Source organism: Podarcis liolepis (genome assembly GCF_965112155.1).
Source record: "Podarcis liolepis genome assembly, chromosome: 4".
NCBI classification, from domain to species: domain Eukaryota; kingdom Metazoa; phylum Chordata; class Lepidosauria; order Squamata; family Lacertidae; genus Podarcis; species Podarcis liolepis.
Window position 1 is genome coordinate 33,336,117 of NC_139558.1, and position 20,503 is coordinate 33,356,619.

Consider the following 20,503-nt stretch of genomic DNA (forward strand, 5'->3'; position numbering starts at 1 on the left):
ATTTCCCTCTCTGCGCCTGTGCCAAGTTGGGGCGCTGGGCACTTGATTGATGCGAACGACACAAAATGAGTGAGGTCCTTATTCATTTTATAGAAACATAGAATTGTAAGGGATGCCCAAGGATCATCTAGTCCAACACTTTGCAATACAAGAATCTTTTGCCCAGCGTGGGGATGAAGAGCCTCATGCTCTACTGGCTGAGCTCTCTTAAAGGCAACTGTTGTGATTCGTCACTGTAGTTGGTAAAGGTAAAGGTAAAGGGACCCCTGACCATTAGGTCCAGTCGTGGCCGACTCTGGGGTTGCGGCGCTCATCTCGCTTTATTGGCCGAGGTAGCCGGCGTACAGCTTCTGGGTCATGTGGCCAGCATGACTAAGCCACTTCTGGCGAACCAGAGCAGCACACGGAAACGCCGTTTACCTTCCCGCTGGAGCGGTACCTATTTATCTACTTGCACTTTGACGTGCTTTCGAACTGCTAGGTTGGAAGGAGCAGAGACCGAGGAACGGGAGCTCACACCGTTGCGGGGATTTGAACCGCCGACCTTCTGATCAGCAAGTCCTAGGCTCTGTGGTTTAGCCCACAGCACCACCCGCGTCCCTACTGTTGGTAGTTTTACGTTAATTCTCCTTGTGCTTTGGGGTGGGGGTGTGTGCTAGCAGTCTACCTGGAATCATAGAATGGTAGAGCTGGAAGGGACCCCAAGTGCCATCTAGTCCAAACCCCCCTGCAATGCAGGAATCTTTTGCCCAACGTGAGGCTCGAACCCACAACCCGGAGATTAAGAGCCTGATGCTGTACCGACTGAGCCATGTGTGTACACATATACATAAGGTTATTGTAGAATCAAAGCTTTAGAGCTTGATGTTTTTATTATGTTTTTAGATATGTTCTAAGCTGCCCAGAGTGGCTGCGCAAACTCAGCCAGATGGGCGGAGTATAAATAATAAAATTATTGTTGTTATTATTGGTGTTTTATTATTAGCTCAGGAATTATTATTATTATTATTTATTGTTTACCTGCCTTTTACTCTAAGGTCGCAGGGTGTGTAACAACAAAATATTAGAAATGGTTTAAAACAACTTCTAGTCTCAAAAATAAGGGGTGTCCTAAAAATATACAGCTCAAGCATCAAAAGGCTGGGTGAAGAGGTAGTTTTGACAGGTCCAAGCCCTGAAGGTGGGCCTTGTACCTTTAATATGGTTGCATAAATATGGGGGCATTTGTGAAGCGCAGGTTTTCCCTGCACAGTTCTGCAGCAGGAGGACAAACTATGCTCTTGGGAAACCTCCCTTTCACAGCTTTGACATCTTGAGTCTGCTCAGAAATAATTCTTGTTTGGATATAGGCTGCAGTCCTGACCATAGCTACTCAGAAGTCCAATTGAACTTAATGGGGTTTACTCCCAGGCATGCTTGGTTTGATGTGAAGATTGGGGGGGACTTAACATGGATAATTCTAAGCCAAAACCTGAAAGTGGGAGGTATAAAATTGCCAGAGCAGTTCAGGTAAAGAAACTTGAGCTTTTCACTCTTAATTCCTTAGAGGGAAAGAGCTGGAAGCCATGTGGACCAAGCAAATAATGTGGATAAATGAGGAATCTTTTGTGAGCAGATTTCCAACCTTGTATATTTACATTTCAGGTAATAAATTGGGAAATCTAGTCACAGAACTCCCACACAAGATTTATTTCAGCCCTGAACCATGCTTTGCTGATAAGTGGGTAACGGTAGTAGCATGTAGTCAACTTTCTACTTCTAGGCTGCAATGTAGTTATTGAGATGTTTTCTCCCACAGAAATGGGCTTGGTGACAAATGTAAGCAGGAATTCAGTTCTATACATGTTCCCTCTTTGAATTCATGCCATACCCTCAATTCCACACCTCCAATTGGTATAACCTGAACATAGAATGTGAAATTATTTAGAGTGGAATCATTCTCTCTGGGAAATGGAAATACAGTAGGTCTGTCTAAACCTGGAAAACTAAGCCAAACTGCTCTCCCTCCCCACTGCCAGGTTAGAGTCAAAAAGCTATATGTGGGCAACCTCCCAAGTTTCACTGAATTTTGTGTGGACTCTTGCCAGTTTATTACTTTGAATTTTTACAGCTCCCTAATCTTCCTGAGAAGTCCATGCATTTATTATAAGGTGTATCGTTTTCCTAGCATAGATGGCTGCGTCTGTAAAAATTTAAAGATCCATACTAAAGCTTGGATGCAAGAGATGTGCTTATATGTTCCCGCAAACTGAAGACACTGACTGAGTGGGTAAAAACTCTTTCCAAACTTTTCCACTGAAACTTGGTTTAAAATGTTGGTCTTAAGATTATTAATATTTCTCTAATTAGCTGGGCCATCCCTCAATTTGAGTTGAGTTTTGATTTTTACAGATTCTTTTTCTATCAGAATCCCTGTATGTTCCTCTCCCATTTGCCACACAATTGCCTGAGCAGTTCAGGTGAAGAAACCTGAGCTGGCAAGGAATTAAATTCCAGAGTGAAAAAAGAGAGTGTGTTACATCCAAGCCTCTGAACAGCTATCAAAATAGCATGGCATCTGGATCTGGTAGCCGGGACTTTTGCACTGTATTGAATTACAGTGCTTATCGCAGGATTTCATTTGCCATGGAGTCACCAGCTCGGGTTTCCATGTTATATTAGAAGGACTGGATTGCAGTGATTCCCAGTGGCGTAGCGTGGGTTGTCAGCACCCGGGGCAAGGCAAGTAATTTGTGCCCCCTGACCCGTGGATTTGCGCCCCCTAACCCTAACCCCCAGATGTTGCGCCCGGTGCGGCCGCCCCCCCCTGCACCCCCCACGCTACGCCACTGGTGATTCCTAGTAGATTCTCTTGTGAATGAATACTGTTAATCACAGCACCTTTTTGGTGCCAATGTGGTATAGCGCCTTGAGTGTTGGGCTAAGACCTGAGAGACTAGGGTTCAAACCTCCACTCAGCTCACTGGGTGACATCTGACCAGTCACTCACTCTCAACCTAACCTACCTCACAGGATTGTTGTGTTTATAAGATGAGGAGGAAAACTGTGTATGCCACCTTGAGCTCCTTGGAAAAAAAGATTAGAACAAGTGTAAAATAAATATATAACTATGCAAAGTGCTTTACAATCCTAATTCATTCTTTTTTGCCACCTTGTAAGGCTGGTCCTTATTATTCCCATTTTACAAACTGGGCAATGGAGGATGATAGCTATTCCCCCACCCCAATTTTTTAAAATTAATTTTCCAAGTTTATAACAAATACAACACAACACAAAAAACAAAACATATAAAAAGAAAAACAAACAAACATATAAAATTTCTTCCAATCAGAATCCAAATTAATTTCCATTATTAAATGACTTCCTCGAATCCTTCCTAACTGATTTTCATTAAATCTCATTTTAGCAATTTTCCAATATTCACTTTCTGATATAATTAACTAGTTCAAATTACTAACTTCCTTTCTTTTCATCATAATCTCAATCCATAGTATTATACAATTCAACATACTTAAATCCTAAACCAATTTAATGCAAGTATTTCCACTTATGTTATATTTAGCTAGATATTCCTTAAATTTCTTCCAATCTTCTTGATATTTCTCCTCTTTCTGATCGCGGATTCTATTGGCTTGTTCAATGTTACTCAGGGATCCTTTCCAGGGGAAAAAAAGTGATTTCCATGTAAGATTTTTTTTTAAAAAAATAATATTTATTAATAGTTTCAGAATTACAGAAAAAAACAAAAAACAAAAAACAACACTACAATACATAGAAAAGAAGAAAAAAAGCAAAACATGAAAACCAATACAACAATACAGCAAAAAGAAAAAAAGAAAAAAAAGAGAGAAACAAATCCCATATTACACTTCTCTAACTTCCATTTGCTTGTTTCATTGACCTCCTCACACCTCCCTTTTTGTATTCTAGTTTAATTAGTTATTTCAGCAAATTCTTTCCATCTTTTTCAATTTTTATTAAATAATTTATCTTAACAATTTAACCTATTAATTAACTCAACAAATCCTTTCCATCTTTTCCCCATATTCTGTTATTCAAATTACCTTAATTTATCTAACCTTATCTTACCATAAAATACCTTAGAGCTTGAAACTTAATACTCAGTTATACATAACTCCTGATATCATTTCTACTAGAGCCATATAGTTTCATTCCAACATTTTCCCTAATATTCATTAATTTTAGGCTAATTCCCTAAATAAAAATTTTTCTTTATAATTTTTCTTCCAATCTTCATCCAACGTCTCTTCTTCCTGGTCTCGGGTCATGTCAGTCCTTACTGTCTATACCATCTAGTCCATCAACCTGGTAGTCTTATGTCCGAGGCCCTTAAGTCTCTTCCGTGTCCCTTCTGCAGATCTTCTTCTTCTTGTTTATACCTGCACTTTTCTTTGTCTTTTGTTGGTCTCTTTCTTAATTTATTTCCTTTCTCATTGAGGAGTAGGTCTCTGGGAGGTTCCAACCCAAAATTATCTCCACCTCCCTTCATCAAACCAGCCCATTCCCCACAGTCCCACTCCCCACAGTCATCAATGTAATCCAAAAAAATATTAAAGAGCATATTTCAAAGTCTCTCCAAAGTTAAGAACCTCCTCAGCCCCTGGCCCACTCCAACTTCAATCTTCAAAAACAGCGGCTTATGCTCCTGTAGGGCCTCGGGTCTCTCCATTTGTATTATTTGAGGTGCAACCGTGACCTCCTCCATTATCTTCTGCACTTGCCCAATCAATACAGGTTCCTGATTTGGTCCCTGAATGGTTTCTGTATCAATATTCCCTGTTTGTTCACAGTTATTGACCACAACAGTCATCAAATCCATTTTCTCATTCATCAAATCCACCTTCTCATGCATCTGTTCCAACAAAGCACTTGTCTTGCATAAAGCAAGCACCAAAACTTCCTCCCAGCTCATATTTAGTCAAGGTTAAAAGGACTGGTCCCATGATCTTAATCTCACAGCTGTAGAGTCCTCAAGTAGACTGCAGCAACAATTTAGCAAGCTCCCTCTAGAGGAGGCAATTTCTAGTTGTATCCATCTTTTTAAGGCAAGTCCAACAAAGGAAAATTACTTTCATTTTTCTGATATTATGTTTCTTTAGAATGCAAAAGGCAACATTGGAATCAGTTTATTTCTCTTCTTTAGCTATCTGTCAAAGTATTCCATTCACAGTCAATAGACCTCTCCAATATTTTCTGGCTCTGACACCCCGTTCCCAGGTTAGAGACGGTGGAAACTTATCTTTCTTCACTCCCTCTCCTGCAGGCATTAAACAAAGTCCCCCCCCCCCTTTTCTCCTGCTTCCAAGGGGGTTTCAGTAGTTATAAATGAAGGAAATTTAGACTTTTTTAACGACTTTCCAGGCTTTAGCTTACAAGGTTTTTGCTTCAGTCTATATACAAAAAGCGGAAGGCGGACTTCCTGTTTTGAACCTTCCCGCTTCGGTGCCAAATTAAGATATTTCTTGATCCAATTTTCCGTTTCTACTCACGGGTACTTGTTTTAAATCCAATTGTCCACAGGAAAAAGTCAGCGCTCTCCGGCAATGGCTGTGCGGCTTCACTCTGTGAAAGTAGCAATCAGTTCGCAGCACCGCGCCGCTCACCCCGCTTCACTCCAGAACCCCGAAATGGGGTTCCCCATGAGTAGGGGGGGCGCTCCTAGTGCCCTGCCGAACCCCACATTCCCAGGCTTCCTCCGCCTGGGATTTCTAGCGGGTCCCCACCTTCGCCGCGGCGGGAAGACCCAGTTTCCACGGAGCCAGTTCCTCCAGTAGGAGGAACTCCGCCATTCGCCGATGGCGCTAACCCGGAAGTCCCACGTAAGATAATTTTGATGTGGCAATTGAACATAGATAAACAACCGAGACTGACTGCAGACTCAATCAGCATACATGCTGCAGTTAATGTTCATGCATGTGGGATCACCACAGATTATGATCCACAGAATAAAGTATCAGTACTTAGTATTTAAAGCATTTCACACACATTATCTCATTTGGGATACATGTGGAATTCATGCAAATTGTTCTATGGAAGTGACTTTTGCATAGGGATTTTGCAACATGAAATCACGGCATCAAAGTACTTGAATTCAGGCCCTAATCCATCACACGGGTAAATAAATTGCGGTGATTCATATGTTTTATAGCTGACACTTAGAGACAAGAGTTCTGTCTCCCTGGAGGCAAAATGCACAACTTACCACTTGGTACCGCAGCCAAAGGGTAAATGTTTGCACAAACCCTCCTCTGTGCACATATAGGGCGTTTTGAAGGGCTTCCTAGTTACGGCATCACTAGCCCTGTTGTTCTGGTCTTCTTGTTTAAAGTTGCCCAAGTGACTACAGTGGTATGTGGATCTGGAATACTGGAATAACATTTTGCCAGGTAACTGAAGAAGCCAGAGTGAGTCACTTCTTTACTCTGGTCTTTGGCACCCAAAACATACATTTCTAGGGCCCACCCAATTATTGTGCCTGCAGTCTGTTTTAAACTATTTTCATCATTGCATTTTAAACCCCTGTAACTTTCCCAGGGCCTTTATGGGCGGATAATAAATCAAAATAGTAATTATAATTCAAATACACATTAGAATTTGGATCTTAAGACAACTTCAGGAATTTGACTGAAGGAAAGTTCCCTGTTTCCTCCCTACCAACCTCTCAGCCACCCAGTCAGCTTTAAGTTGCTTCAGAGGGCCAACCAGGGGTTCAGAGTGAGACACCATCAGCATACTGATAACACTCAGCTTTGCTTTTCATTGGACGAGGGCCAGTTAACTGAAGCCCAATCCCAACAAGAGGCGAAAGCTGTGGGTAGATGGTTCTTATATTCTGGGAGTTTGCATTCTACTTGCTCTAGAATGGGTTGCACCCCACCCCGAAGGGTCAAGTTCGCTTCTTGGTTCCCTGTTCCCATTGGATCCAGTTTTGTTCTCTAGAGCCTTGGTCCACAGCACCTCCTCCTTCCTACGTCACCAACTGCAGCCTCTGCTGGAACAGGAATGCTCTGGGTCACAGTTAGCCACACCGTGATCACCTCCTGATTAGACTGCTATAATGGTATTTTAGGTGTGGCTTGAAAGATGACCAGGAAGCATCAGTTGGTGCAGAACACAGCTGCCGTGATTTGATAAGGATATCTGGATCCCATCTCCAATGCGGTTGGCAAAAGCTTCACTAGCAAAACATCTTGGGGGCCCAGGTAACTGAACGTGCTGCCTCTGTGCCTTCACCATTAGTTCACCAACCATAGCTTTTCTCTCCAATTTCTCTTCTCCAAACGAGATGACAATAGAATGACCTCACTAGAGATCCTTGCCTTGCACCAATACGTCTTTCTTTCAGGCACCAGGTTGAACCTGGTGTACATAGAACATTCTGTATTTCCTCTGGTTTTAGGCATTTTGTATTGTTGCCCATGGTTTCACCTCCTAGTAAGTTCTTTTAATGTTTATTACTAATGCTGTGGTATTTTTAAAACATTATTTTTATTTCATTTTCCATAAACGGGCAAGTTACCTTTTTGTAACCATTTTATCGCTGTGGTATGCTAGTGAGAAGTGGTATAGAAATATTTGAAATAAATAAGTAGACAGCACAATCTTAACCATGTCTGCTCAGAAGTAAGTCCTGTTGAATTCAGTGGGGCTTCCTCCTGGGTAAGTGGGAGGACTAGGTTTCTGGCTAATAAAAGCTGTTGGAGCTGGTGCTAACTTTAATTTAAATTTAAATTCAATTTATAGCATCAAGACCAGACCTGATTTACTGGTTGGATGGCATCAATAAAAAACAATCATGTGTTTTTATTCATGTTTTAAGGGGAACACAGAAGGAAGCAAAAAATCAGTGTGGTTGCAATGACTGGTGGCATAGGTAAACGGCTTGCATGGAGTGAACGTGAGTATTCTAAGGTTATGATATTTTATTAATAAAATTACACATGAAATTTCTGTTGGAGCTATGTTGTGTCTTTGACTGCATAAAGTGGTATTCACAGTGCTTTCAATGTACAGTGGTGCCTCGCAAGACGAAATTAATCCGTTCCGCGAGCCTCTTCGTCTAGCGGTTTTTTCGTCTTGCGAAGCAACCCTATTAGCGGCTTAGCGGATTAGTGCTATTAGCGGTTTAGCGGCTATTAAAGGCTTAGCGGCTATTAAAGGCTTAGCGGCTATTAAAGGCTTAGCGGATTAGCGGCTAAAAGGCTATTAGCAGCTATTAAAGGCTTAGTGGATTAGCGGCTAAAAGGCTATTAGCTGCTTAGCGGCTTAGAAAAGGGGGGGGAAGCGGGGGAAAATCGGAACACTTGCAAGACGTTTTCGTCTTGCAAAGCAAGCCCATAGGGAAAATCGTCTTGTGAAGCAGCTCAAAAACAGAAAACCCTTTAGTGTAGCGGGTTTTCCGTCTTGCGAGGCATTCGTCTTGCGGGGCACCACTGTATTGTGTGAATGTATCTAATGTCTCTGTGCAAACCTTGGTAACATAAAACCTCTTAAGTCTAATTCCAGACTCAGCTCTATGTATGGAATGTTTTTGTACATGTATCTTCTTGTACATAAAGAGAGAGAGAAAAAGAAGGGAGAGGCTTTTGTATTTCTTTAAATATTTCTCTTTTTGATAATGCTTTCTGTTTAAAAAAGGAGGAGTCATGAGAATACAGTAGAGTACCATGGAATTGAGGTGAGAGGGGGAGATGAGATAGTTGGCAGACGAAAGGATTGCAATAAGTAAACCTAGCTTGCACGTTTTCCCCTTTGCAGAAGTTACTTTTGGTGGGAAGCCTAAAAAAGATCCTGAAAAACCTAAGACTCTGGTTGCCTTCGAGAAGAACTTGGAGCGAAAAGAAAGGAGAGATTATGGCGTTCAGTGGGACTTGGATGTGCAACTTCTCATCTCTTCCCCTAAATGGCTTCAGCTGCATGGGCTCAAAAGGAACAAGTTGACCTTTTCTCAGATTTTATCCAAGATTGGATTTCAGCACAAAGAAGGTATGATGTGCAGCAAGTCTTTTCCCTTTGAACGATGCACAGCCTGATCTTTTGTGCACTTAGTTGGAGAAATAAGCCCTGTTGCATTCAACAGTGAGTAACAACTTGTGTATGGGATATCCTTTGGGGCTCACTTCTAAATAAACGGGCAAGGAATTGGTGCAAAAAATAAAATAAAAAATGACCCTGCATGATGGAGACAGCACTTGTACAACTTCTTTTTATTCTAGACTATGTATCCATCCTGGGGAAACTTGTGGCTTCTCGATACGCAAATGGGTTGTATCGTCAATACATGACAGGAGAAGACGGCAAGCTGTATAACGTAAGTGGCGGATTCAGAGTGAGAATATATATTTTGGGTAAGATAATATTATATATTGGCAGGATGAGGTGGTGGCTGGGTGTAGTAACAACCTGCCCTCTGGCTATAAAAAGTTTGTGTTTGATGCGCTTTAAATCTGGACTCTGCTTCCAGAGTTCTTGCTGACCTGTTGAAGCTGGGCTTGGGGAGAACTACCTCCAGAACACAGAGTGGAAGTAATAACAATGAACCTGGGGTCACTTAGCTTCAGAGAGGTGTTTGATAACCGATACTGGTTTGCTGATCCAGCACCTATATTATTCAACAACATTAAAACTACTGACATGGGTTATTTTCAGAATCAGGACTTCTCTTGAATTTTTCCAAGGTCTAGTAGGATTTAATGAGCTAGAAGCTGGTATTGTTTGGACGTTCCATGAAACTGAATAATTTTTTTTGCCACTTTTCATCCATTGTGAAATGCTGATTGGGTGGTAGATGTGTGTGAATCACAGCTCCAGAGATCCACAGCGCTGTTGCGAACAGCTGTCCCACTCAGCACCCTCCTGCTGCTGAGTACTTCTGCAGTACTGCTGCTCATTGGGATCAGGCGAGGCGGTCATAAAGTTGGGGGAGCTCTTGGTTGCTGGTGGTGGCCCAACATGGCTTCTATGACCAAACTGGAGCTCCTCCCACCTCACCATCACTTTGCTCTCTTAAGCTAGCAGTGGCACAACTGCTGGGAGCATGCCCCTGTCTCTCTCTCCACTCAAGGACTGCTGCTGTGCTCACCATTTGGATGCTTGTTCAGTACTTTGATGGTAAACACTTGCTGAAAAACAATGGCTCCAGTTTGACCCTGTTCTGGATTTTGCATCAGAAGGCAAGGATAGGAGAGACCCGTCAAGTAGAGAAAATGTGATTCTGTGCACTCTTATGGTAGCCAAGAGACTGATGTTGATGATCTGGAGGAATAAAGATATGATCCACTTTAATAAATGGATCGACAATATGATAACACTCGCAGCTTACGAACATACTGCTTACAGACGTAGACTTTGTTTGGATAAATATGACAATATTTGGAACGAGTTTATAGAAAATGTAGTAGGTCATTCATCTTTACATATGTATTAGGATAATAATATCAAATTTATAAAAGAATGTATGGGTTAGGATGTTTTTCATATATATTCATATATATTTTTTCTATACATTTTTGTACCTTTTTTTCTTCTTTTCTCATTCTCTTTTTCTTTGCATCACTTTATTTCTTTATAATCGAACCCTTTTCAATAAAATATTAATACCAAAGTACAGATCCATCAAGGAGGTTTGCCAGCTCTTAAAAAGTGTGTTTGCATTTGTAATTGCCTTGATGCACATCCTCTTCATTTTCCATCCCTACTATTCCCTGTCTTGATTTTGACATCTTCACTCTTTTTAAAATTTAAATGCAGCTGACAGCCAAAAAAGACCTCCTCTTTCATTTTGTGGATTGTCTTACTGGAGCTATCGAACTGTATAAACAAAGGATGGAATGGCTAACCACAGAAAGCCGGCAAATATTTGGAGTGATTCAGGAACAGAGCATCACCATTGTTCTGGATTTCGGTGTTGCTTCTAGAGCTGAGTTTGATCTGTGTCGAGAGGCGCTTTCTATGGTCTTCAAACAGCAAGTGGCCCAAATCTCCCGATTTAACATCATTCAGTAAGTTTCCTACACTTTAGTAAGGAGACTTGCTGGAATTCCTAATACTGCAACCATAATAATGAAGTTTGTTGGAAGCATATGGCTGATGAACATAACCAGACTTTGTCTGCAAAGCCTTTATGCCATTTTGAATATGAGGTCATGAGTAGAAATCCTTCTTAAGCTTTTTATTTATTTATTTTAAAATACTAGTTCTCTTTAAGTGGAAAAGATTCGTTTTCAAACAGTGTATTTCCTCTCAGCATTGATCAACACACATTTTCCTGCAAAGGCCAGCTAGATTTTGTCTTAGAGACCAAAATTTTTAAAAAACCATAGTAAGTAGATACAATTGTGGTCAGATTTAGTACCTCCATAATATCCCCCCCCAAAACTTTATTCTCTATAGCTAATGCACCTATTGCTCCCTCAGACAAAGTATATGTTAACTTTTGAAAACATGTTTGTTTATGCTAAGGGTCAGCAACTACAGGCCTGGGGAGCCAAATCTGGGATTTGAGGAGTCCTGCCTAGCGCTTGATTTGCACAGGGCCAAAGAGGCATTTTGGATAAGAGACTGGTTTTGGGGGTGGGGTTAGGGGAATCTACTCTGACTCTATTCTCCAGGAAGTCTAGGTGGTGGCCCCACTGTGACCATTATTTCAGGATGAGATTTTTAGCTCAAAGAGCGGGGATCAGTGCTGAATGCTCAAGCCCCTCTACCCTTTCTCTTCGACCTCTGCCAGACTGGGAGAATGAGCGGGAATGTCGATCGAAGTAATTCATCTGGGAAACTCCACAGACATTTGGCACCCAGATCATATGTCTGTCTAGACACTGGATAAGGCCTTTCCCCTTCCACCCCACCCCCAATAATCTCCAAACAAAACCTTGACAGGGACAGATGCTCCTTGCTGCCCTTTTTAGTCTACCAGAGCTGTTATTGCAAGACAAGTTTAGCCATTTCTCTAGATATCTTAGCTATTCTCCTTTCCAGGGGGGCTCAAGATCTTGCAAAGTGGCAAGAGAAAACTGTTCCTGTGTCGGAGGCCTCTATAGAAGCGGCTGTCGAGTGGCTGTGGGCGATAGAGTACAGGCCAGCTGTTTGCCACTCGGGCCCCACGGAAGCGATCATGGAGGCCTTGTTTGATGACACGGTAATCTCTCTCACACATTTCTAGAAGTCTTCGGTTATGTCTAGGGATATATCCCCGTGAGAGTTTTGACTGCAAGTGCTACAGACATGAATTATGGACGGGGATAATACATGCTAATAAAAGAACATTGGGGGCTATTTAGAAGGAATTTCTTTCAAGTTGATCTGCAGGCTGGTTCTTACCAATATCATATATGCATGACAGCGTTGCATTCTGAGAGCAGAATTTCCCACGGAGCAGGCAGGAGAGAAATGTTTCAATGACACTAAACGGGCTTTGAAGCATAGGCCTAGTTTCGATGAACCTATCTGAAAGTTAAGCGATGCAAATACCTCTTTGGCGCACTGCAACCTTTTTTAGGTGAGCCACAATTAAGCCAGGAAGTCTCCAATTAATCCCAGTTTCCCAACACTTCTGGGCATGTGGGGCTCACTGTGCAGCCCTTTGGGCTGAATTGCTGCTATTATAAGAGATGCCAGTGTGGTGTAGTGGTTAAGTGTGTTGGACTAGGACCTGGGAGATCAGGGTTCAAATCCCCACTTGGCCACAAAGCCATGGACTTGGGCCAGTCACCGTCCCTTAGTCTAACCTAGCTCACAAGGATGTTGTGAGGAGGGAGGGAAACCATGTATGCCACCTTAGCTCCTTGGGTGAATGGGGGGTTAGAAATGAAAAGCAGGTGGGGGGGATGTTACAAATATGCTTCATGGTTCAAATGACTTGTCCATCACAGACCGAGGCCGTGTACTATTTCACTGTGGGCGATATGCCAGAATGCATGAGACATTTGCTCCTGCAGAAGATATCGAGGTGCCCGTGCCCAGTCCATACAGTGTCTTTTAATGCTCGAGAAGAAGAGACTATTGCTTTATTAAAGGAGCTGAGTCATCTGACCACTGGCAGGTATGAGGTAAATGATTTCAGCACTATCAATCTATTTTGCAAATGGAGATATGGATCTGTGCAGATCGCATGCTTTCTCTTTGTGTTTTTTGCCCAAATATGTCACTTTCCCCCTTCCTCTGTCTCTCTGAGAAGAAAATACAAGGTTCAGCCCAAGATGTTTAGCTGCCCAATGCTGTGTACAGTGGTACCTCAGGTTACAAACGCTTCGGGTTATAAACACTTTGGGTTACAAACTCTGCTAACCCGGAAGTAGTACCTTGGGTTGAGAACTTTGCCCTAGGATGAGAACTGAAAACGCATGCCAGTGGCAGTGGGAGGCCACATTAGCAAAAGCACGCCTCAGGTTAAGAACTGTTTCGGGTTAAGAACGGACCTCTGGAACGAATTAAGTTCGTAGCCTGAGGTACCACTGTAGTTAAACGCCCTTCTCCCCTATTCAAGGTGCATAGTACTCAAACTTGACCAAGTTACTCCCTGGGAGTAAAAAACACAACAATGACAAGCATTTAGTGCCTTTCATGACATCCAAAATCAGCAGCCCAAGGCAGCTCTGCTTAACAGTAGAGCAAGCCGAAAAGAGTGAGGCCTCAATTGTGAGTTGCTATTAAACTGATAAATGCAAGTTATGCTACGCGAACCCCCAGTTTGTTATGGGCACCTGTGAGTTTTATGAAACTCTGGTGATAAAAGAGTACAAAGAGAACATCCTGATGGTGCTTGAGCCTGACAACCAGTGGAAATTACTACGTTTATTTGTTGCAGTTATTTTCTCTTTAAGAAGTCAAAAGTGAAACGTGTTCTCTTCCTTCATATTTTTTAAAACAGCCATGTGAGGTAAGCTAGGCTGAGAGAGGATGACTGCCCCCAAATCACTCAGTAGACCGTAGCTGAGGTGTGACTTAAACTTCGGTCTGCCTGGTCTGACATTTTAGCCACTGCTCCATACCAGCTCCTTTGAAGCCTGTTTATAACCTTTGCATACAGATCGAAACACTTTTTTATCCCTTCAGGTTCCATGCATTTGCTGAGAGAGAGGACTACATGGACATGATAGAAACCTCAATAAGCGACGAGGATGAGAAGGCCTTACTTACCCAGAATTCGAGGAAACTGAAAGGGAACCTGCCTCTAGGTAAAACAAAAGAATGTTGATTGTTATGCCCCAAATGCCTTCCTCCCTTCAGTCCAGAATCTCCATGGACCATAGCTCTCACCAGCCTCGCTCCTGGAGCAGTGCACATTTTTCTGCTCAGGCTGCCACTTCTTCTATTTTATTTTATTTTATTTATTTATTTTATATACGTCCAATATCTGCAAGCGTCAGGAAAGTTACAGCATAAAACCACAATATAAAACCACTAGTACTTGTTTTCATTGTGTACACACACACACACACACACACACACACACGACAACAACAACGTTTATTTGAAACATTTCTATACTAACTCTTTTCGTTCAGAAATTTCCAGGACAGTTTACAATTACTCAATAAGCACAGTAAAAGATCAATACAATGACTCACAATGGTAGAACAGTGCTAAAAACAACCATATTTTGTGTGTGTGTGAAAGAGAGATACACTGGAGTTTAAAAGTCTGGGGAAATCAAAAGGTCTCCTGTCTAGCACATAAGAGACTAGGCATGCCTCCATGGTGAGAGAATTCTGCAAATGAAGTGTTGCAGCCAAAAAGGCCTTTCCCCGCTGTATCCACCTGCCTCACTTCAGATGGTGGGGGTGCACATTCAAAACAGTGGCAAACAATGCGCGTACCAGTTCTGAAATTAATTCCACAAATTTCCTAAGCTAAACTGGAAGGCGCACAGAGTAGAAGACATCACTGGGACAGCCCATAGAACAATACAGTGGTGCCTCGCAAGACGAAAAGAATCCGTTCTGTGATTCTCTTCGTTTAGCGGCTTTTTCGTCTTGCGAAGCAAGCCCATTGACGGATTAGCGGATTAGTGCTATTAGCGGCTTTTAGCGGCTTATCGGATCAGCTGATAAGCGGCTTAGCGGCTTAGAAAAAGGGGGGGCGGAAAAAACCCCCGCAGGAACTCGCAAGACATTTTCGTCTTGCGAAGCAAGCCCATAGGAGATTTGTTTTACGAAGCACTTCCAAAACGGAAAACTCTTTCGTCTAGTGAGTTTTCCATCTTGTGAGGCATTCGTCTTGCGGGGCACCACTGTATGGTAATGGGGAACAGTTTTACAACGGCACATGACATTGCGAAGTTCATTGTGCTGTGTGGGAGGGGGAAAGGCCATTTTCTTTCTGAAACCATTCTTAGCTAATGGAGCTGGACATCCCCTATTTCCTGTATTTTAGAGAAGAGTGTTTGATATTTAGAGAAAGTGAAGAGGAAGGGTGAAAAACATTCCCTTTCAGAAAGGTGGCAAGTTTACATGTTCCAGCAGGCCTGTTTTGAATAAATGCAAAAGCCCCCAAGGGGTTTGGTAGTTTCCAAATAATTGTGTATCAAATTACGTGTGTTAATAGGAAAGAAGAAATCGCTAACAGCCAGGAGAAAACAGAGAAACATTAGTCCCTGTTGTGACTGAGTACACACAGTTTTCAAATGCTGATTGCCCAGGAACAAGGCAGACTATATGCATACATAAATCAATACAAGTTCTTTCCTCCCTTTTTGTCACTGAGCTTCATATGTGTTGTGTTGTGTGTGTGTGTGTGTGTGTGTGTGTGTGTGTGTGTTGTATAACTAACAAGTCATCACATCTTGATTCAATTACTTTTCAGATATTTTCTAGAATGTGCAAGATTTTAAACAGGACACATGCTGAGATTCCACATTACAGTCGTACCTCGGAAACGGAACAGAATCCATTCCGGGAGTCTGTTCGACTTCCAAAACGCTTGGAAACAAAGGTGCAGCTTCTGATTGGCTGCAGGAAGCTCCTGCAGCCAATCGGAAGCCGTGTAAGCCATGTTGGACATTCGGGTTCCAAAGAATGTTTGCAAACCGGAACACTCACTTCTGGGTTTGCGGCGTTTGGGAGCCAAAACGCTTGACTCACAAGGCGTTCAGGATCCAAGGTACGACTGTATAAGTAAATGCACCAGGGTGGTGGGGAATTAGCCAGCATTTATTTGACTTTAATATGTTTTAAAAACAACCTGTATGGCAAAATGACCCCCAGGAACCACCTGCTCCTACATGAGCCTTTTCACCAGTTAAGATGAAGTCAGAGACTCTGCTGTTAGTTCCACCTTTCTTTGAGGTTACATGGACAGGTATACAAATCCCTGGGCCTTTTGGGGCTCTGAGACTGGAATACCCTCCATGTGTAGGTCTTCCAGGTCTCTTCCACTTTCCAGACATCTTTTAAAGACTTAGTTTTTCAACATTCTTTTTATCTGTTACTTTGTTGTATCCTGCTATTAATTTTTCAGCTGTTTTAATTTGCCCGCCTTTACTGCAGTTTTTTTTAGGATGGCTTTTCTTTTGCTTGTCTGTTCATTTATCTTGTATAAGGCTGGAGTAAACACTGACTTGGGATTAAGTCTCATTAGACTCAGTAGAGCTTACTTTCTGGGTACACACATAGAGGGTTGGGCTGCATGCTATATATGTGCATGTTGCAAAGGTGGAGGGCCTTTTTGGCTCCACAGGCCAGACCCTATTTAGGATCGGCATTGTCAATAGCATGATGTCATTGTGATGCCACATGATTGGCAAGCAGATGGGGATGCCCGCCTGTCAAATCCGCCTGTCAAAAACCCGAGAAACCTTCAAAACGCATTCTTTCCCTCTTAAGAAATCTGGGCAGTGTAGTTTACCCCTTGCAAAGTTCCAATTCCCAGCAACCCTCGGCAAACAACAGTGTTCATAATTCTTTGAGGGAAAGAATATGCTTTTAAGGTATGTTGCGTACGTAGCCTAATTCTCCAAGCCATGTAGGGTTCAAGCCAGCACATGGTGTTGACACCCTTGCCCCCCAGGCTGAAAAACAAAGAGTAGATCCTGGAACATAAAGAATAGAATAAGTCTAATTGCGAAAAATGCGGCCAGAAAAAGAATGCCCTCTTTTCTTGGAAGCACTGCTTGTCCTTTTATTTAAAGGTCACTTGGGACTGTGATATTTCTAAGAGGGACGACTTTCTAATTCCTCTGTATTTTAATTTTAATTCAGCAGCTGTTTAATGATGGCTTGCAACTAACAGAGCCTCTCTGCTGGGTTCCATTGTGAGCAAGAAGCCTTCCTGCTCCCTCTCGTTTATATTTCAATAGATGCGTTGAAAGCTGCTGCGGCTCTTAAAATTATGCCCCTGCACTTTCCCTTTTCTTAACGGCTAAATTGCAGAATGGTTTTAATCCGCCCGCAAGTGCAGTAATCTACTAGAAACGCTTTGTAAGCCTTGTATTTATTGCTTTTACAGAATAGAATTTACACGTTAAAAGGGAACACAATTAGTCTTGGGAATTTACCTAGTATTATAGCTGTGGTTATGACATCATGCCTAGCCAATTGGAAAACTCTGGGTACGTCCAAGACTCCCTCTGCCTCTCTGTCTCTCTCTGCCTTCTACAGCAGAAAAGACCCTGAAGTGATATATTTGTCTTGCATGTTTTGGGGTCTGTTTATAGAGCCCTTCCTAGAAAGGATGTCCTGAGAAACAATGAAGATATAATATGAAAATAAAGATTGCATTCTGACATGCTGGTGTGTGAAATGGGACTAAATGATACCCAAATCAGAGAGAGAGAGAGAGAGAGAGAGAGAGAGAGAGAGAGAGAGAGGAAACCTAGGAAGTTTAGTGCTTTCTTGTTAAAGGTTCAGAGATACTTTGAGTGGGCTCCCCAGACTACTTAAATTGTTAGGGGAACATGGCTGGTGTCCTCAGTCAGCTACCCAGCAGAGCCTTTCTCTAGTATTAAGCAGGCTACTTAACCATAGGACCCCGGTGTGAAGTTCAGGCAACTAGCCCATCAGTGTTTCATATTTTCATGAATTAGTCCTACAGAACTTGTGACTCAGTAGCAGGTTGATATACCTTCTGTGCTGGTTGACTATTTGGTGGATAGAGTTTGGTGTCATTGAGTGCAGGCCCAAGACACTTTGCTGCCTGAGGCGAAGGACAAGATGGTGCCCTCCCCTCCTACAACCTACGGAAGCCCACTGGGCTGGCTGTTCAGTCTTACACCAATGCTGGTGATAGGACAAGGACCTCCAGTCTTGCCTGAAGGCAGCAAGTTAATGCAGAAGATGCAGGGCAGTCTGTGTAATGCAAACACAGCTCTGCCTCACTCAGCATCTCACTGGCATTTGCTGCTCCATAGCATATGCTGCTTGAGACAACTGCCTCACTGCCCAATGGTAGGGCCAAGTGCTCAAAGCCGTAGTAAGAAAGGGCTCTTAGATCAATAAGCATGAAGGAAGTACCAGGTGCAGTCCTTGGCATCTCCAGGTAGGACTGGTCTGAAACCCTTGGGAGCCACTGGCAGGCGGTGTAGCTGACAGTAACCTTCATGGACCTGTGAAGGCACCTTCCTAGGGCCATGCATACATTTTAAGAAGCAAAGCTGCTGATGAGTGCTTGCTTTTATCTCAGTCTGCTACTGCCTCCATGTGTCGCTTCAGAAGGGCTTGCTAGTGTCTACCTTTCCTTTTCATGTCTCTGTGCCAGAGCAGCCTGATCCTAACATACCAAGCATATGCAAGAAAATGCAGGTCTGGAACTGCATGCAACTTGTTCCCGTGTTCTGTGGCGGTGCAGTTTATTGAGCAGGCAATAAACAAATTAAACATTCACGGTCAGTGGTGTGTGCAGAACAGAGCCATTGTTTTATTTGTTTATTGCCCAGTTGCAGATGCCCAGAAGAAATCAGTTAGCAGCTCTTTCTTTCTCTTCTGGGCCGATTTGTGACCCAGTTCAAATAAAACTTTTGAGCCTGTTTCTTTTCTTAAGCACCTGGGTTTTCAAGGTATGCTGAGTCTGATATGCAGGTTATATTTTACTATTATTATTATTATTATTATTATTATTATTATTATTATTATTAGGCAAAGGCCGTCAGGAGGTCTTAACCCATTGTGAATTGTGGTGGGATTCATGCAGCGGTATAATAATAATAATAATAATAATAATAATAATAATAATAATAATAATAATATATTATTATTATTTATACCCCGCCCATCTGGCTGGGTTTCCCCAGCCACTCTGGGCGGCTTCCAACAGAATATTAAAATACAATAGTCTATTAAACATTAAAAGAAACATGAGAGAATAAACAAATACTTTCAGAGTGGAAAACCATGAAGTGTAGTATTTTCAGAAGTTCATGTTGCTCAATATTATGATCATCACATGGTGAACCTAAATAACTAAAAAATTTAAAGTGCCTATGCTTCCTTATAGTTCCAAGCAAGTATAAAAGTGGCTTGCACAAAATAAGCATTGGGAATAACTTTAAATGGCCAAATCATAGTGAATGTGGTTCATTTTAGACAGACTGTAATCTGATGGTCCTGGTTTGTACAGGTTTATGTGCCCCCCCCCCACCAAATGGTGGTGATAATAAGCCACTGCTTGTTTTTAAGCAATAAAATTTATTTCTGGCTAATAAATGAGAACAGCAAATCCTCTTGGATTCTTTTAAGAACTGTGTGCTACTAACCTTTCCTTCATTCTCCTAGGCTGATTTCCCCCTCTAATATGAAAGTAGAAATATAGGAGAGTCCCAGGAGATGGCAGTATACAATAGCACATTTAAAGCTGTGCAATGCTAGAAGAAAAAGGAGTGAGAGGAACCTTGCTGTTTCTGTTAGAGCTGCACTTGTGCATATGCAAGAACATACATACTTTATTTCAGCTGAGCAATAATTGTAGATTTATTGGATCCTCAAATATTAGCTTCTTCAAAGTTTTATGATAGCTGAAGCATGTTGCTGTCAGATCTGCGGCTTATGGCCCCCTCTCAAGATTTTGCTGTGCCAGGAAATAAACTCCTTAAAAAGTAGTTCGCACCAACTGCGGTGCCACTGCAGCATCATAAACCATGACATTATCTTGGCACAGAAGAGGGTTAAGCTGATACTGCAGGCAAATAAAGCTGGTGCTGGTATTTAATGATGGGGAGTCAATCTGTGACTGCTTTGCAGGCGCAGTGAACTAACACGTTTGCAGATATATTTGATTTAAAATACAGCGCCAGAGAAGCTTTCTGGTATATAGGAAAAGAAGCACACATTTGTTCTTGTGATATTTTTGTGGCTGTGTGTGATTCCCTATCTTATCTGCATCCATGCTGAGATTTTTTTATAGCATTTAATCGCGGTGTGGCTCTACTAGCAAAATGCCCACCATTGTGATAAGTAGGGTTTGCGGTGAGGAGAAGATTTGTGGCACCTTAACGATTCCACATATTTATCAAGGCTTAAACATTTGTGGACTACATCAAATGCACATTTTA

General features: G+C 42.1%; 2 protein-coding genes across 2 annotated transcripts in view; one reads left to right on the plus strand and one right to left on the minus strand.

Moving 5' to 3' along the window:
* Positions 1–20,503, minus strand: part of TMEM131 (transmembrane protein 131) — a 152,981-nt gene that overhangs the window by 92,979 nt on the left and 39,499 nt on the right. The gene's annotated exons all lie outside the window — the stretch shown is intronic.
* VWA3B (von Willebrand factor A domain containing 3B) overlaps positions 1–20,503 on the plus strand; it is a 67,112-nt gene that overhangs the window by 545 nt on the left and 46,064 nt on the right. The window contains 7 exon segments of the mRNA XM_083501629.1: positions 7,841–7,918; positions 8,779–9,006; positions 9,237–9,331; positions 10,771–11,021; positions 12,001–12,160; positions 12,894–13,063; positions 14,077–14,198. Coding sequence (XP_083357755.1) covers positions 7,841–7,918; positions 8,779–9,006; positions 9,237–9,331; positions 10,771–11,021; positions 12,001–12,160; positions 12,894–13,063; positions 14,077–14,198 — 1,104 coding nt within the window.